Below are 18,178 nucleotides of genomic sequence, written 5' to 3' on the forward strand. Positions count from 1 at the left end.
CGATTCCCTGAAAGACCAAAATTCTGACTATCCCAGCTTTAAATGTATTCAACGATGGAGTACCCACAACCCTCTGGGGTAGAGAATTCCAAAGATTCACAACCCTTTGAGTGAAGTAATTTCTCCTCATCTCAGTCCTAAATGATTAGCCTCTTATCCTGAGACTGTGCCCCGGTCGTTTAGATTCCCCGACCAATGGAAATAATCTTTCAGTGTCTACTCTTTCCAGCCCCTTTGGAATCTTACATGCCTCAATGAGATCACCTCTCATTCTTCTAAACTCCAGAGAATACAGGCCCAATTTACTTAACCTCCTATCATAGGACAACCCCTCATCCAAGGGACCAATCTAGTGAACTTTCACTGCATGGCCTCCAATGCAAGTATATCCTTTCTTAAATGTGGAGACCAAAACTGCACACAGTATTCCAGATGTGCTCTCGCCAAAACCCTGCACAATTGTAGCAATACTTCTTTATTCCTGTACTCCAATCCCCTTGCAATAAAGGCCAACATGCCATTTTCCTTCCTAATTGCTGACTGCACCTGCATGCTAACTTGCTGCGTTCCTTGTACAAGCACACCCAAGTCTCTCTGAACATCGACACTTACAAGTTTTGCACCTTTTAAAAAGTATTCTGCTTTTCTATTCTTATGACCAAAGTGCATAACTTCACACTTCCCTACATTATAACCCATCTTGTTGCCCACTCACTTACCTGTCTATATCTGCAGCCTCTATGTAATTAACAATAGTTGCTGTCTGAAAACATTGAGGCAGAGGTTTTGATCTGAAATTGTTGAACTCAATGTTGAATCTGGAAGGTTATAAAAAGCCTAATCAAAAGATTAAGGTGCTGTTCCTCGAGCTACATTGAGCTTCATTAGAACAGTATAGGAGGCTGAGGACAGAGAGGCCAGAGTGGCAGCTGGACAGAGTATTATAATGACAGGTGATTGGAAACTCAGGGTCATGCCTGCAGACTGAATGGGGCATGATTTGCAAAGCGACCACCCAATCTGTGTTTGGTCTCCCATGATTATGCCTGGAGTCTTAAAGGAGCATGCAATCATACAGAGCTGCACTTTATATACTAGCATGGCATTTGATTGGAGGTTACGCTGTTTTCGAGCAATATGGACGCAATCAACAAAGTACAAAGTGAGTAATGCTGCCCTCCACAAGGCAGCAGTAATAAGTAATGTTCTGTTAATCTGCCTTGATATGCTGCGATATCACACTGCCTCAAATGGGATTGCATTAACAATTATTGACTTTGATTCTGGGATAATAAATAAATGAAGACAAAATGCAAAAGGCTGCCAGAATGGCAATAATGCACAAGGGGATTCATACAGCACGTCAGCCAGGCCTGAGCTTCTATTCCACTTGCCTACCACCACCGCACCCCACCCCCCCCCACAATCCCTCACCTCAGCCATTATTCCAATGCTTGTTCAGCCCAGACTGCCAGACTGGTCAATATTTGATGAACGATGCCATCCCTTGATACCTAATAATTTTACGCTTATCTTTATGTTCCAGTCAACCTCCATGTACTGTTCTCCATCAGTCAGACTTTGTGGTTGAGTGGCCTAGTGTCTGCAGGGCCTGTTGTGTTTCACTGTATGATCTGGTGGTAGGAGTGGAGCAGTGTGGAACCAGCTCTCTGTGTTAAATATGACTTACTGGATACATTTGATCAGCAATTATATTTGTAGAGCCAGAATTTACTATGCTATCAGAGGTTTATAGTTAGAAGTTAGTGGAGGGAGTACACGTGATTGTAATGTATGGCCACCTGTGATTGGGTTCAAATAAGGGGTTGTTTTTCCCCTGCATGTTAAAGTTAGGGATGTACCCTCAATGTGTGAGGCACCTGGTTCTCTGGAGTCGGAAATCTGTATCTTCTTTGCACTTCAGAGAACAGACATTGACAGTTGTCGAAAAGACAGAATCAGCTGGTTGCTGTAAAATCTTGATAAGAGGCAGGCTGTAAAGTTCAACAGCGTAAAACGGTAAGATTAAAGAATTATAGGGGCTGGGGCTGGGGCTGCAGCTGGGGCTGGGCTGAGCATCCAACTGCCCATGACCCACAAAACAGAACCACGTGTAGCATTCAGCACTGTCAGAGGTAGCCAGTTGTAGCCAAATGTATACATTTGATCTTTGGCACAGTGGTGAAAGAAATACTTCCCGACATGGGATTTCAGGCTGCCAGTAGCACAGGTGCAGCCTCTTACAGTATGATGTTGTCTACAATGGCTGCAGTATAACATAAATACACAAATACTGACAGAATAATGCCTGAGGGGAGGTGATTCCTCTCATTGCATGAATCACTCTAAGGAGTATAGGAACAGAAGTAGTTCATTCAGACCCTCAAGCCTGCTCCAACATTCAATTAGATCATGGCAGATCGGTATCAACTCCATTTACATATCTTAGCTTCATATCTCCTAATACAAAAATCTACTGATCTCAATCTCAAAAGCTCCAGCTGACCCAGCATCTGCAGCCTTTTGGTGGAGAGTCCGATATTTCCATCCTAAATGACCTAACTCTAATTTTAATTTCAGTTCCCTTGTTCTAGATGCTCCCATCAGAGGAAGATTTCTCCATATCAACTCTAGCATATCCTTGCAACATTTTAAACACCTTGATCAGATAATGTCTTGATCTTCTATGCTCAAGGGAATACAAGCCTGGTTTATGCAACCTGTCCTCATAATGTAACCCTTTCAGCCTCAGCGTTTCAGTGATTATCAATATTGATACAAGCTAAGGCTGAATGGGACATTTCTTAGCGGTTGTGCAGTGAGTGGGGAACTTAGGTTTGAATTTTATTCATCATGTGGTCTGGCTGCTGGTTTGTGCCTTGGTCTGCAGCTGTACAAAACATTCACCTTCTCAGTTCTGCAGGCAGAAGAGAAAGCGAGTGGGAGAGGAATGAATGCAAGACTGAGACAGACTAAAATGTGAGGGAAAAGGAAAGAAAAGAGAAAAAAGTGAGACAGAAAGAAAAACAGAGACAAAGAGAAAGTAGAAAACAAATATGTGGTATAGTAAAATAGACCAGGGACATCCTAGGGTTGACTCCCCGTTCAAGCTGATCTAACCCAGAATGGTTTTGGGGTGCTACAATTGGCCTCGGTGTTTTGGGGAGAAAATTGAGGTGGAGGGGAAAAACAAAACACTTCTTTTATCCAGACTGTTCGTCGGCAAAAGGTTTTAATAATTGTACAAATTGATTGTAAATAAATTGCATAATAAAATCAATGGCTTAAAAAGCTGCTATTCTAAAAAATAATAATCAGTGCTTTGAAGAGTTCACGAACTTTACACGCCCACAGACATTGTCGTGGGAAAGGAAGACTGGTTCTATCTGTAAATAAATGAGACTACAAAGGGAATTATCTTGCTCCCAATCTACTTTTGCATAAAGTGTGGGTCAGAATTCCTCTGGTAGCTAGCTGTGGTGGAAGAGGTTTGAAGTGCCGAACAGACAGAATGGGGGTATTATTAACCCCAAAATATGGGTGGGTTGGGATTGAATGGGATGCTAAAATTTAAAAAATCTCAAAGCCAACCCCAAAGCACCTCTAACCTGCCCACTTCTCATATTGATGGAGGTGGGACAGGGGCGGGCAACCAACCTGCTCCCAGGAGGCGGGTCTGCCATTTAAATATTATAATGAGGCTATGTGGATCATATTCAACCTAGAAGAACATAAGAACATAAAAAATAGGAGCAGGAGTAGGCCATACCGCTCCTCAAGCCTGCTCCACCATTTATTAAGATCATGGCTGAACTTTGACATCAACTCCACTTTCCCGCTCTATCCCCATATCACTTCATTCCCCTAATGTTTCAAAGTCTATTAATCTCAGTCCTGAATATATTCATTAACTAAGCATCCACAACCACCTGAGTGAAGAAATTCCTCCTCATCACAGTCCTAAAAGGCCGACCCCCTGAGTCTATCCAGCCAGGGGAAACAGCTTCTCAGCATCTACCTGTCTTATTATATTATAAGTTTCAATGAGATCACTTCAATCTCAATCCCTCAACATAGCACAGCCAGTGGATGGGTGTTTTTCTGAATGGAGGGATGTGACTAGTGGTGTTCCGCAGGGATCAGTGCTGGGACCTTTGCTGTTTGTAGTATATATAAATGATTTGGAGGAAAATGTAGCTGGTCTGATTAGTAAGCTTACGGACGACACAAAGGTTGGTGGAGTTGCGGATAACGATGAGGATTGTCAGAGGATACAGCAGGATATAGATCGGTTGGAGACTTGGGCAGAGAAATGGCAGATGGAGTTTAATCCGGACAAATGTGAGGTAATGCATTTTGGAAGGTCTAATGCAGGTGGGAGGTATACAGTAAATGGCAGAACCCTTAGGAGTATTGACAGGCAGAGAGATCTGGGCGTACAGGTCCACAGGTCACTGAAAGTGGCAACGCAGGTGGATAAGGTAGTCAAGAAGGCATACGGCATGCTTGCCTACATCGGTCGGGGCATAGAGTATAAAAATTGGCAAGTCATGTTGCAGCTGTACAGAACCTTAGTTAGGCCACACTTAGAATATTGCGTGCAATTCTGGTCGCCACACTGCCAGAAGGACGTGGAGGCTTTGGAGAGGGTACAGAAGAGGTTTACCAGGATGTTGCCTGGTCTGGAGGGTATTAGCTATGAGCAGAGTTTGGATAAACTTGGATTGTTTTCACTGGAACGACGGAGGTGGAGGGGCGACATGATAGAGGTTTACAAAGTTATGAGCGGCATGGACAGAGTGGATAGTCAGAAGCTTTTTCCCAGGGTGGAAGAGTCAGTTACTAGGGGACATAGGTTTAAGGTGAAAGGGGCAAAGTTTAGAGGGGATGTGCGTGGCAAGTTCTTTACACAGAGGGTGGTGAGTGCCTGGAACTTGCTGCCAGGGGAGGTGGTGGAAGCAGATACGATAGCAACGTTTAAGAGACATCTTGACAAATACATGAATAGGAAGGGAATAGAGGGATATGGGCCCCGGAAGTGCAGAAGGTTTTAGTTTAGGCAGGCATCAAGATCGGCACAGGCTTGGAGGGCCGAATGGCCTGTTCCTGTGCTGTACTGTTCTTTGTTCTTTGTTTGAATTAATTTCCAAATGGCAGAGGTCTAAAAATTTGCATATCTGCAAATAGCTGCAAATTTCAGAAACTAGGCCAAGGTGAAGTATACAATCTGCAGAAGAGCAGGAGAAGGCAAGCCCAAGTTCTTTTAGAAATGACTGGCCTGCATGGTTGAAAATTCTACTGCCTGTATCCTAATTCGTAACAAGTCCGGTCAACCCATCACCTCTGTGCACGTTTACCTACATTGAACCCCGGTCCAGCAACAACACTCAAATTTAAAATTCTCATCCTTTTTTTCAAATCCCTCCATTGTTTTGCTCCTTCCTATCTCTGTAACCTCCTCCAGCCTGACGACTCCCCACAAAGTCTGCACCCATTCCATTTCTGGCCTTCTGTGCATCCACGATTTTAATTACTTCACCATTGGTGGCCATGCCTTCAGCTGCCTTGACCTAAAGCTCTGCAATTCCCACCCTAAACCTCTCCACCTCACTCCCCTTTTAAGATGCTCCTTATAACATATGTCTTTAACCAAGCTATTGGCCATCCATCCTATTGTATCCTTTGGTGCTTTGGGGCCAAGTTTTGTCTGATTGCATTCCTGTGTAGCACGGGGACATTTTACTATGTTAAAGGCACTATATAATGCAAATTTTTGTTGTTGCTATGAGAGATAGTGGCACAAATGTTTTTTCAGATAATTTTTTTCAGTATTAACTGTAGCTTAGGTGGTAACACTCTTGCCCCTCTGAGTCAGAGGTTTGTGAGTTCAAGATCCCTCCAGAGGCCAGAGCACAAAATTATGTTGACACTCCAGTGCAGTAGTGAGGGAGTGCTGCACTGTTGTTGGTGCCACCTTTTGGATGAAGCATTGAGTTGAATTTTCCCAGTCCATTGGAGTCAGGCTGAGAGGACGGAAGGCTGGCAATCTAGTGGGAGAAGGTATTGGAAGGGGAGCCCGATGTCTTCCTGCTGCCACAGCATATTGCTTCCATATTCCATATTCCACTGCCTGCCGCCGTGTGTATTTTGTCTGCATTAGGAGGGCCTACCACCATGTGGGGAGACCACCATGTAAACCCTGGTGGCCACTCAGCAGGTTCCAGGCAGGAGGGGACCCTCCTTGATGGGCATTGCCAGTGCACCATGACCGACCACCTCCCTGCCTCCCCATCTCCCCGCCTCCCCCACGATCACCAAGGCCTGCCCCTGGCCTCGACTTCCCCCAACCAAACTCACCTCTCCCTGGTCATGCAGCCTCAGCAATTGCCACTGCTAGTGGCAGTGCTGCTGAGCTGCCAGTCCTCTGATTGGGCCGGCAGCTCTTGGGTGCGGGCCACTGTCATCAATTGGACATCAGCTCCGGCAGCGGTCTCTTAATTGGCTGCTGTCAGCAAGATGCTGTCCTAGGGTCCCGCCGCCCACTGGAGAAGGGTGGCCTCTCGCTTTCGGTCCTGAAAATTCAAACCATTAAATCAGTCTCCTGCCAGAGTTCTGGTGGGGTCATTAATTCGAGTAGGTGAAGCTTGGATTATAAATTAGGGTAGGTGTGGTTACTAATTGGAATAGGTTAGGGTGATGTTGCTAATTAGAGTGCAGGAAAGGGGCGTTGCTAATTAGAGTAGGTGGGGCTGGAATTACTAATTAAAGTGTGTCGAGATAGGTTACTAATTAGAGTAGGTGAGGCTAGGGTTATAAATTAGAGTCGGTTGGGATTTCTAACTAGAGTAGGTGGGGCTGGAATTGTTAGAATGCAGAGAAGTGGAATTGCTCATTAGATTTGATGGGGCTGCCTATGCTGATTTGAATAGATAAGCTGAGTTACTACTAGTTGTGGAGCGTAGAGTTGTTAATTTGAGTAAGAGGTTCGGTTGATGATTAGGATTTTATTTGTCTTCATAAGCGTATTTGCTTGTTATATAATTCAGTCACATCCTCTCTTACCATCATAACCTTTGTGTACTATTTCTATATTTAGAATCAGGAACTTCAGGAAAGACAGGATTGAAGCAAATATAACTACACCCAAATCTCATTGCTTGCGAAAGCAAAGGTCTGATATAAGCTAATATTTACTAAGACCTGGTTTGTCATCCTAACTCTACTGTGTACTGACATATCATTTCCTGTCTGATTATAAATCCAAATGTTTTTGTTAGGGATGGGGAGGAGGCTGGCTGTGGATCCAGTATGGTAATATAATGTGTTAATAAAAATACTAGAAAGTTTAGAGCTACAGCGGCGAGAAAAATGAAGGGGAAGAGAGAGGGCAAAAGAGAAGATTCAAAAGAAGAGGGAGAGGGGAGCAGGACACTGAGGGCAGCCAGAACGATGGGTAGAGGAGAAATGAAAGCTGAGGAACAATGGAAGAGACAGAAGAGCATTGCAAGGAGAGTCATCGACAGAAGAATAGAAGAAATGAGAATGGGATGGTGAGAGGAATGGAAATGCTTCTAGGATCACTAGTTTGTAAAATTACAGCATATATCTATTATTTGGAAGATGTTGATCTCCTCTGTATCTCACCATCTAATATGACTCTCCAGGTTCAGCAGAGGAATGAACTGATTGAGTTTTTACTCTCATGTTTCACAGTGTCATCTGAACTGCCTTAATCACTACCCTGTAATATTCTGGCAGTCATCCAGTCTTCCCTAAAGAGTCAACACTTGTACCATAACACCTACTAGCTTGTTTTATTGTTTAAATTGGTATTTAATGTATTTTAGTAAGGTGTTTTAGTGGTACTACTATAGCCATTGCTTCTCCAAACTCCCCTTTCACGTTCCTCTCAGATTTGTTATTCTGCATTCTCTCTGTATTCTCATTTTTTTGAAATAGAGAGTCAACACACTGTCTTCTAGTCTAACTCATCATTTCTTAGGAATGGAAAACTGGAGCAGTCATATTCGATAATCTGGAGGCTACATAGACCCAAGTTTGGAGTCGCCTTGCTACTACTTCTTGATTCATCCCATTTCTCCCATACTCTTTTCAACTTGGTGATTACTATCATGCTTTATCTTATCACCAAGGCTTGTTAATTGAAAACTATATCATGCTTCACTGTAATGAAACAGGTTTGTCTATGGCATCCACTGTCGTGTGTATCCCCCACTTCCTCATCCCACAATAGGCAGCCATACCAACTAGGCCCTAAGCTCATGAATTTCCTCCCCAGACCTCTTCACCTCTCCACTCTCTCTCCTCATTTAAGACACTCCTTCAAACCGACCTCTTTGATCAAGCTTTTGGTTGCTGTTCTAGTGTCTCCTTCTCTGGCTTGCTGTCAATTTTTATTTGATTATGCTCCTGTGACGTGCCTTGGAATGTTTTACTACTACTAAAGGTGCTATATAAGTATAAGTTGTTGTAGTCCTGCTGTACCATTTTTAACGGAACTGAGCTGTCTGTGATGTGGGTTGTCCTGTTCTTTCCTTAATTTAGAAGTCCATCTGTGATATGCGCAGGTTTGCTCACAATTTAATGTAACAGGTCTGCCTGTGATGCCTGTGACTCACATTGTCCTGCTGTCATGCTTTAATGTAACAGGTCTGTCTGACATGTTTTGTCCTGCTGTCTTGCTTTATTGCAAACCACCCTTATGGAACATGTATTGTGCCCTGCTGTTATGTTTTAATCATACTTCTTCCAGAGCACAATTTTTTTGAACTCTTCTAAATCAACTTCACACATAGTTCACAACATTATACTGAAATGTAACTTGTGGAGACTATTCAAAAAAATTAAATGTACACCATTTGGTATAAGAGAACAATTGGAGACAGACTTGGAGAAGGAGTGGAGATGGAGATGGAGAAACAGTGGATTTTGAAGAGGTGATTGTGCCGTAATTAATAAGGCCATTCCTTCTCCCCTTATGCCAATATGCTAGCTCAGTAGTAGTAATCTCACCTCTGAGTTAGAAGTTCTGTGGATTAAAGACCCATTCTGGAACTTGAGCATATATTCCTGGATGATAATCCAGTGCCGTACCAAGGTAGTACTGCATTTTTGGAGGTGCTGTCTTTCAAATGAGATATTAAACTCTCTCAGTTGATTGTAACAGTTTCCATGGCACTATCTAAAGAGGATCAAGGATTTTCCTGGCCATCTGCTCAACTAGCAGCACTTAAAAAAATAAGTTTAATTGGTCATTTATCTGCAAACATATGAACATACGAATTAGGAGCAGGAATAGGCCACTCGGCCCCTCGAGCCTGCTCCGTCATTCAACAAGATCTCTTTTTCTTTTTCCTTCTCTGCATCGTCTGAAAGTTTAATAGCCGGAAATTGTAAATAATGTTTCTAGTTCCAGAACTTTTATTACAATATAATTTGAGTATTGCTGAAAATAAAAGCTTCGACAACATATCTCGATCTTCAGCAATACTCAAGTTCTGAACTACTAAACGACTATTAACAATATAATTATAATACTTATATTCCTTGTACTTTGTATGGTAATACTTTGCACATCTCTATATAAACACTCTAACTCTGATCCATTCATTCTCCTCAGTACCTATTCCACTTATTTTAATTATTCTTTTTTTTACTATCCTTTTCATTAACATTTCTCCATACTGCACTTTGAGCTTTTTTTAAAATTTAGTCATTCATAGAATTTAGGTGTCGTTGGAAAGGCCAGCATTTATTGCCCATTGCTCGTTGCCCTTGAAAAGGCAGTGATACGCCGCTTTCTTGAAACGCTGCAGTTGTATGGTGAAGGTATGCCCATGGTGCTGTTAGGTAAGGAGTCCCAGTACCCAGGAACATTGACAAATGTTTAAGTCAGGATAATGTGTCATTCAGAGGGAAACTTGGAGATGGTGCTGTTCCCATGCACCTGCTGTCCTTCTGAGCTGTAGAGTTGAGTTGACTGTTTTCACTGAACTGCCTCTTTGCTATACTTATTTTAACCCCTCTGCTATAGTCTCCAATTTGCTGCTACAACTGCCTTATTAGAATAAATCCCGTCTACAAGAACTTTAATACTTGTTTGGCTTAGGTAAAGTCAATTCCATCTGTTGAGCTTCCACCTTTCCTGGAACTCATTCCAAAGTCACAGAAATCTCAAATGCGCTTTTCTATATCATCTGTTAAGCCACATCTTGATTATCTAACCTGTCTTTCTCTAACTGACTGAGCATATGACACCAGGAATAATCTGAGATTGCTACCATTGAGGTCCTACATTAAATTGGAGAAGGAGACAGCGATGAGGTGGAGACAAATAGAGAATTACAGTAAAGAATTACATATAGAGCAAGAGATATACAAGAATTACAGAGGAAGGGAAGCACTGAAGCATTAGAGACAGAGGGAGAGATACATGGATGAATTAGTTTCAAAGTATCAGATACACTGAAGACAGAGGGACAGACTAACTAAAGGACTGAAGACGGGAGAGGCATGATCAAAGATTGGGAATGGGAAATAGCACTAAAAGATTAAAGATTGAGCCAAAGACATTGAAGGATTGGAGAAAAAGGAGCAATATACTGAAACATAAAAAGATTTAGAAACATAGAAAGATATAGGGCGCAGGAGGCCATTCAGTCCATCATGTTCATGCCAGCCAAAAAAGAGCTATCCAACCTAATCCCACCTTCCAGCTTTTTGTCCGTAGCCCTGTAGGTTATGGCACCTCAAGTGCATATTCAAATGTTTTTTTAACCGTGATGAGGGTTTCTGCCTCTCCCACCTTTTTAGGCAGCGATATCCAGATCCCAACCACCTTCGGTGAAAAATTATACCTCAACACCCCTCTAAAACTTCCACCAATTACTTTAAATCTATGCCTCCCTGGTTATTGACTTCTCTTCTAATGGAAATAGATCCTTCCTATCCACTCTATGACACTCATAATTTTATACTCCTCAATTAAATCTCCCCTTGGCCTCCTCTGTTCCAGATTATCCAGTCTTTCCTCATAGCTAAAGTCCTCCATTCCTGGCAACACTCTTGTAAATCTCCTCTGTAATCTCTCTAATGCGATCACATCCTTCCTCTAAAGTGGTGACCAGAACTGTAAGCAGTTTTCTAGCAATGGTCTAACTAGTATTTTATGCAGCTCTAGCATAACCTCCCTGCTTTTTTACTCTAGGTCATGGCTAATAAAGGAAAGTATCCCATATGCCTTCTTGACCACCTTATCTACCTGTTCTGTTGTCTTCAGGGATCTGTGAACATGCACTCCAAGGTCCCTCTGTTCGTCTACACGTCTCAGTATCCTACCATTTATTGTGTATCCTCTTGCCTTGTTTGTTCTCCCCAAAGGCATTACCTCACACTTCTCTGGATTGAATTCCAATTGCCACTTTTCTGCTCACCTGACAAGTCCATTGATATCTTCCTACAGTCTACAGCTTTCTTCCTCATTATCAACCACATGGCCAATTTTCATATCATCTGCAAACTTTTTAATCATTCCCCCTACATTTAAGTCTAAATCATTGATGTATACCACAAAAAGCAAGGAACCCAATACTGAGCCCTGCAGAACCCCACTTGAAATAGCCTTCCAGTCATAAAAACGCCTGTGGACCATAAGCCTTTGCTTCTTGCCACTGAGCCAATTTTTGATCCAACTTTCCACTTTCCCTTGGATCCCATGAGCTCTTAATTTTCTGACCAGCCTGCCATGTGGAACCTTTTCAAAAGCTTTGATAAAGTCCATGTAGACTACATCAAACACACTACCCTCATCAGCCATCCTTGTTACCTCCTCAAAAAATGTAGTCAAGTTAGATCCTTAAATCCCTGCTGAATGTCCTTGATTAATCTCTGCCTTTCTAAACGATGATTAATACTGTCTCTCAGATTCTTTCGAATAATTTGTCCACCACTGAAGTTAGGCTGATTGGTCAGTAATTACTCGGGCTATCCCTTCCTCCCTTGTTAAACAGTGGTATAACGTTGCCGTCTTCCAGTCCTTTGGTACTACACTGTAGCCAGGGAGGATTGGAAAATAACGATCAGAGCCTCTGCTGTTTCTTCCATTGCTTCTCTTAGCAGCCTGGGATACATTTTGTCCGGACCTGGGGATTTATCCACTTTCAAGAATGCTAAACATTTTAATATTTCCTCCCTCACTATGTTTAACCCATTCAATATTTCACATTCCTCCTCCTTAACTACAATGTTTGTTTCATTCTCCTCTTTTGTGGTTAGCACCGCAGCCTCACAGCTCTAGGGACCCAGGTTCGATTCTGGGTACTGCCTGTGTGGAGTTTGCAAGTTCTCCCTGTAACTGCGTGGGTTTTCGCCAGGTGCTCTGTTTCCTCCCACAGCCAAAGACTTGCAGGTTGATAGGTAAATTGGCCATTGTAAATTGCCCCTAGTGTAGGTAGGTGGTAGAGAATATGGGATTACTGCAGGGTTAGTATAAACGGGTGGTTGTTGGTCGGCACAGACTCGATGGGCCGAAGGGCCTGTTTCAGTGCTGTATCTCTAAATAGAAAAATAAATAAGAACCATACCCACATCCTCCACCTCCAAACACAAGTTACCTTTTTGGTCTCTAATTGCCCCTACTCTTTCCTTAGTTGCTCCTTCTGCATTTATAAAACATCTTGGAGTTTTCTTTATTTTAATCGTCAATATTTTTTCATGCCCTCTCTTTGCTTTCCTAATTTCCTTTTTAATTTCACCCCTACACTTTCTATACTCTAGGCTTTTTGCAGTATTGAGCTTATGGCAGCTGACAGAAGCATTTTTTTTTGCCTTATACTACTCTGTATGTTTTTGATATCTGTGCGGGTCTAGATTTGGGAGTCTAACCCTTTTTCTTTGTGGAAACATTTTTTCTGAACTGTCTTTATCTCCTCTTTGAAGGCCTTTTTAAAATTCTTTTATGGAATGTGAGCATCCATGGCAAGGCCAACATTTGTTGCCCATTTCTAATTGCCAGTTCGAAGGTTTAGTTTAGTTTAGAGATACAGCACTGAAACAGGCCCTTCGGCCCACCGAGTCTGTGCCGACCATCAACCACCCATTTATACTAATCCTACACTATTCCCATATTCCTACCACATACCCACCCGTCCCTATATTTCCCTACCACCTACCTATACTAGGGGCAATTTATAATGGCCAATTTACCTATCAACCTGCAAGTCTTTTGGACCACTGCACTCCATCCCAATGCTCTGACACTGATTTACTTTCAAGTATCTGTTTCCAATCCACTTTTGCCCAATCACATCTCAGCTTAGTAAAATTGGCCTTTCTTCAATTCAAAACTTATCCTCTTTGTCCATATTTATCCTTTTCCATAACTACTCTAAATCTAACTGAATTATGAATTATGGTCACTACCACTAAAATGCACTCCAACTTACCCCTTCCACTTACCTAGCTTCATTCCCTAAAACTAAATCCAGAACTACCCCTTCTCTTGTTGGGTTTACTACATACTGGCTAAAAAGATTCCCCTGAATGCAATTTAAGAACTCTGTGCTTTCTATAACTTTCAGACTGATTTTACCCCAGTTAATTTAACGATAGTTGGAATCTCCTACTAAACTGTCCTGTTATTTTTGCGCTTCTCAGAAATTTGCCTGTCTCCCTCTGACTGTTTGGGGGAGAAGGTCTATAGAACTGTTTCTCAGTTCAACCCATATGTCCTCATTTGGTGCTCCTTTTAGAGTGTCATCCCTCCTCTCAGTTGTGATGTTTCTTTAACAAAGATTGCAACCTGCTCTCCTTTTTCATCCCCCCTCTCTATCCCATCTGAAAACCCTGTAACCAGAAATAGTGAGCTGCCATTCCTGTCCTTCTTTAAGCCTTGGTTCGGTAATAGCTATGATATCATATTTCCAATTGTCTATCTGTGTCCTCAGCTCGCCTGCCTTATTCACTAGCCTTATTCACTTGCATTCTAGTATATACCACTAAATCACTGAACAATTCCTTTGCTATCTATTTTCTAGCCTATGTTTCCTCGACCTTCCATGCTCGCTTACTAATTTTCTGCCTTCTATTTCCAGCATTGTTTCTCTTCCTTCTGAATCTATGTTCAGGTCTCCATTCCTTTGCCAAGCTAGCTTGAACTCTCCCCATCAGCTTGGAGGTAAGAGTATGGATCTGAAGGAGTCAGGAGTTGAGCAGCAGAGTGGCTGGAGCTCAGAGGGAGCATCAGGGAGCGAGGCTAAAAAAATAGTGATGTCAGCACAGGGTAAGGTGCTGATTGGTAAGTAGCTGGTGACTGTGTTTTATTTAATAAGGTTTTAGTTTATTTTTGTTAAGTTTAGTTATTTTAATAAATAGAGGCATAGCAGGGCACCTTAGTCCCACTGAATGCATATCCTATGCCATGTGGGAATTCCAGGAAGCTTCCTGTGTCCTGGACAACTACATGTGCAGGAAGTTTCATTGGCTGGAGGAGCTCAAGCTCCATGTTTCGGAACTCAAGCAGTTGGTGTCACTGCGGGGCATCCACGAGGCTGACAGCTACATGGATACTAGGGATGATCCCCCCCAGCTTAAAAGAGCGCAGGGTGAGAAGGAATGGGTGACTGCCAAACAGTCAAGCAGGACCAGACAGCTAGTGCAGGGATCCCCAAGTGAATTTTGCTCTCTAACCAGTTTAGTTTGAATACTGGTGAAGGTGATGGTACCTTTGGAAAGCACAGCCAGACCCAAAGCCACAGCTGTTTGGATGGCTCAGGTGTGTATGGGTGGAGAGGAGGAAAGTCAGAAAAGCAATAGTGATAGGAGATTCAATAGTTAGGGGAACAGACAGGCAGTTCTGTGGCCGCAGTCATGACTCCAGAATGTTATGTTGCCTCTCTGGTGCCAGCATCAAGGATGTCACTGAGCTGCTGCAGAACGTTCTGAGGGGAGAGGATGAACAGCCAGAAGTCATGGTCCATATCAGTACCAATGACACAGGTAGAAAGAGGGATGAGGTCCTCCAGGAAGATTTCAGGGAGCTGGAAAAGAAATTAAAAGTAGGACTTCCAAAGGTACTAATTTGCTGATTACTCACCCTGCCATACATTAGTGAGTACAGAAATAGGAGAATAGTACAGTGGAATGTGTGGCTGGAGAACAGGTGCAGGAGGGAGGGCATTAGATTCCTGAGGCATTTGGACTGGTTTTGGGGGAGGCGGAACCTGTACAAGCTGGATGAGTCGCACCTCAACAAGGCCAGGACCAGTATCTTGGCAGGGACGTTTGTTAGTGCTAGTGAAGGACTGGGGATAAAGATAGAGATACGCTGAAGGATTGTGGTCAAAATTAGAGATGCACTGAAGGATTTGGGACAAAGGTAGAGATGCACTGAAGGACAGATGGAGGGATAAATGTCACTTGTCAGATAGGAATTTACATAGTTTATCAACCCAATAAATGCTGACAGTAATCCACAGCTGACTAACTAGGAAGTGAAATCCTTCTAGCCCTAGATTCCGTTTCAGTGCTCCATAATAATGTGCTTTAATACATATTATTAATAATAATTGACTAATTAATTAAATAAATTCTCTGGATGAGTTTGAGAACTACTTATGAATCCAAACGGCTCCAGCTTTAACATTTTGATTTGCAATTAGGTTTGGCTTCAGGCAACCGTTCTGCCTATTGTAGGCAAAACATGGACAGGTGCTGCAATAGGTTACCGAAGGTTAAAAAAACCTTCAGAAATATGAATCCAGTTCTCCCAACTACCTGGCAAGTGTATCTAATGAGTAGCTGAGCCCAGAAATAGGAGAAATAAATACAAGACACTGATAGGGAACTCAGGTGAAACCAAAATGTGGAATTTGATACCACAAAGAGTAGTTGAGTCAACTAACATAGATGCACTTAAGGGGAACCTAGATAATCACATGAGAGAAAAAGGAATGGAAGGATACATTGATGGCATTAGATGAAGAGAGTGGGAGGAGGCTTTTGTGGAGCATAGGCCTGTTGAGATGAATAACCAGTTTCTGTGCCGTAAATACAATGTAAGACTATGTAAGGTTTGCATCTTCTAATTCCCCTGAGTTAGCTGATCTCAGTGGTTGAATACATTGCCGATATTAACTAGCTGGGCTCACACTGAAGAATGGCCACTCGGGTGTGATACCAAGTGGGTATCAGTGCCTGTGGAACTAGTTCATCTAGGGTTGACCCCTACAGAAGAGGAGGGAAATCTGAATCAGTACCGCAGGCTCAATCAGAAAAAAGGAATTCTAAATTCTACTGGGATCTACTATTTGAAAGTTACAACCTTTCCAAATTAGTGCTAATTTAAAAAATTAAAGCCCAACCCCGACATCCAAAAAAACATACCATCGATTGAAATCAGATAATATAGCTTTACAAATTGGACAACTGGAAATTACTGTATTGCAGGAGCAATCAATGGCCTAAAATCATTTACTGCCTAAGATATTAATTCAGAGTAAACCGGCAGGATCTCTGTCTTCAGAGGAGAAATGAACTGATATCTATTTTTAGCAAAGACCATAATATGATACTGTGCATATTTACCACATACACATACATTATATATATATATATATATATATGTATTTGGGAGAGAGTATAATATCTATTCCATATCACCCTGAATATAATTATATGATTCAGTCGGCTGTCTAATATTAGTAATTGTGACATCCCATCATCACACAAAAAATAATAAACTAAGCAGTGTAAAGTCTGTATCTGTCCTACTCGGGAACACATTATTAGCTTCTCTGGCTTTGATGTTCCATCTCAGCCCTCAAACGGTTGATACCTGCAGATTGGCTGCTACCCAACATCCTACAAACATTCCAAGTGTTTCTTTATTTCACTTACTTTCGCCTTCGATCTTGTCGCACGTCCTGCTCCAGGTGATCTGCCTGGTTTCTAGTTTAACTTGAAAAGTTTTTCTCTCCGGTCGCTGGGATTTTTTCTGATAATATAAAGTCATGACAGTTCCCAGCTCCAAGTTTCGTATGATCCTGCTAACTTCTGCCTCCATCCTCCCATCTTCCAGCAAAAATCCGTTTGGAAAACCGACTCTGGACACTGACATCTTCAGAGCATCATCCAAGAGATTATTTTTAATTTAAGAAAAGTAAATAAACCCGATTTGATTGAACAGCAACGAAAATAGTTAGAATTGAAAATTGCCCCTTTTCCCTGTCTTTATTTTTCGCTGCAAACCAGTCTCCAGTTGGCCAGGGTAAGTAAGCGGATAGTGGGGTTCCCTCCTCTAATATATAGTCGTACAATTAAACATGGAAAAAATACCCGTGAAATTGCTCCAATGATGCAGTATTGGATCCTTGCCTGTTTCCTGGATGTCTGGACGTTCTTCCCCTTTCTGTCAAATCCTCTGTTATACTGGTAGACGCACTGAAGATGGCTGAGTACTTCGGGAGATATATATATCTAACACGCACACATACAAACACACACACACACACACATATATATATATATATATATATATATACACATATAATATAAATTCTCCTCTTTTTGCTTTTTGTCAGTTTTAGTCCAAGTGGGATCGACACGGTCGAAAGGCAGAGCCGAGCCCAAAGGAAACAGCACATACACACATAGCCGGAAAGAGATCAGACAGGAATCTGAAATATTACAGGCTCGGGGGAGGAAAGGGGTGGAAGAAAGAGGGGGAAAAAGTGTTGGAAAGAATGAAAAACAGCGACATCTAGAGAAAAAGCGTGAATAAAGATATATAGGAGAGGATTGAAAAGGTGGGAAAGAGAGAAATAGGCAAAAACGAATGTTAAGTCGGACAACTAATTGGCAAATGGCTAGGATAGAACGGAGAGGCAGGCAGTAAGGGATAATAATTATATAATACTTACATTTATAAGGTGCCTTATCACAAACACATGTCTCCAAATTGAATTACTTTTGGAGTGCAGTTACTTGTTATGGTGGATAGAAAACAATTTGAAATTAGACAGATACTGAGGGAAGAGAGCCAATGTAAAAGATATAACTAGGGAAGAGGTGACAGCAAATAAAGAACTGAGAGAAAACGCAAAGATAAAGAAATGAGAAATTAGAAAAAAGAACATATCAAAAATAAATTTGCAATAATTTA

At 42.0% G+C, this 18,178-nt stretch overlaps 1 protein-coding gene across 2 annotated transcripts in view; it reads right to left on the reverse strand.

Moving 5' to 3' along the window:
* The window catches only part of LOC137369829 (1-phosphatidylinositol 4,5-bisphosphate phosphodiesterase gamma-1-like), a 205,868-nt gene extending 188,193 nt beyond the window's left edge, over nucleotides 1-17,675 (reverse strand). For both annotated transcript variants that reach the window (XM_068031407.1, XM_068031406.1), the window contains exon 1: nucleotides 16,915-17,675. In XM_068031407.1, coding sequence (XP_067887508.1) covers nucleotides 16,915-17,134 — 220 coding nt within the window. In that variant the 5' untranslated portion in view covers nucleotides 17,135-17,675. The remainder of the gene's footprint in view (nucleotides 1-16,914) is intronic.
* Nucleotides 17,676-18,178: the final 503 nt, after the last annotated feature.

The sequence above is a fragment of the Heterodontus francisci genome, chromosome 5 (assembly GCF_036365525.1).
Source record: "Heterodontus francisci isolate sHetFra1 chromosome 5, sHetFra1.hap1, whole genome shotgun sequence".
NCBI classification, from domain to species: domain Eukaryota; kingdom Metazoa; phylum Chordata; class Chondrichthyes; order Heterodontiformes; family Heterodontidae; genus Heterodontus; species Heterodontus francisci.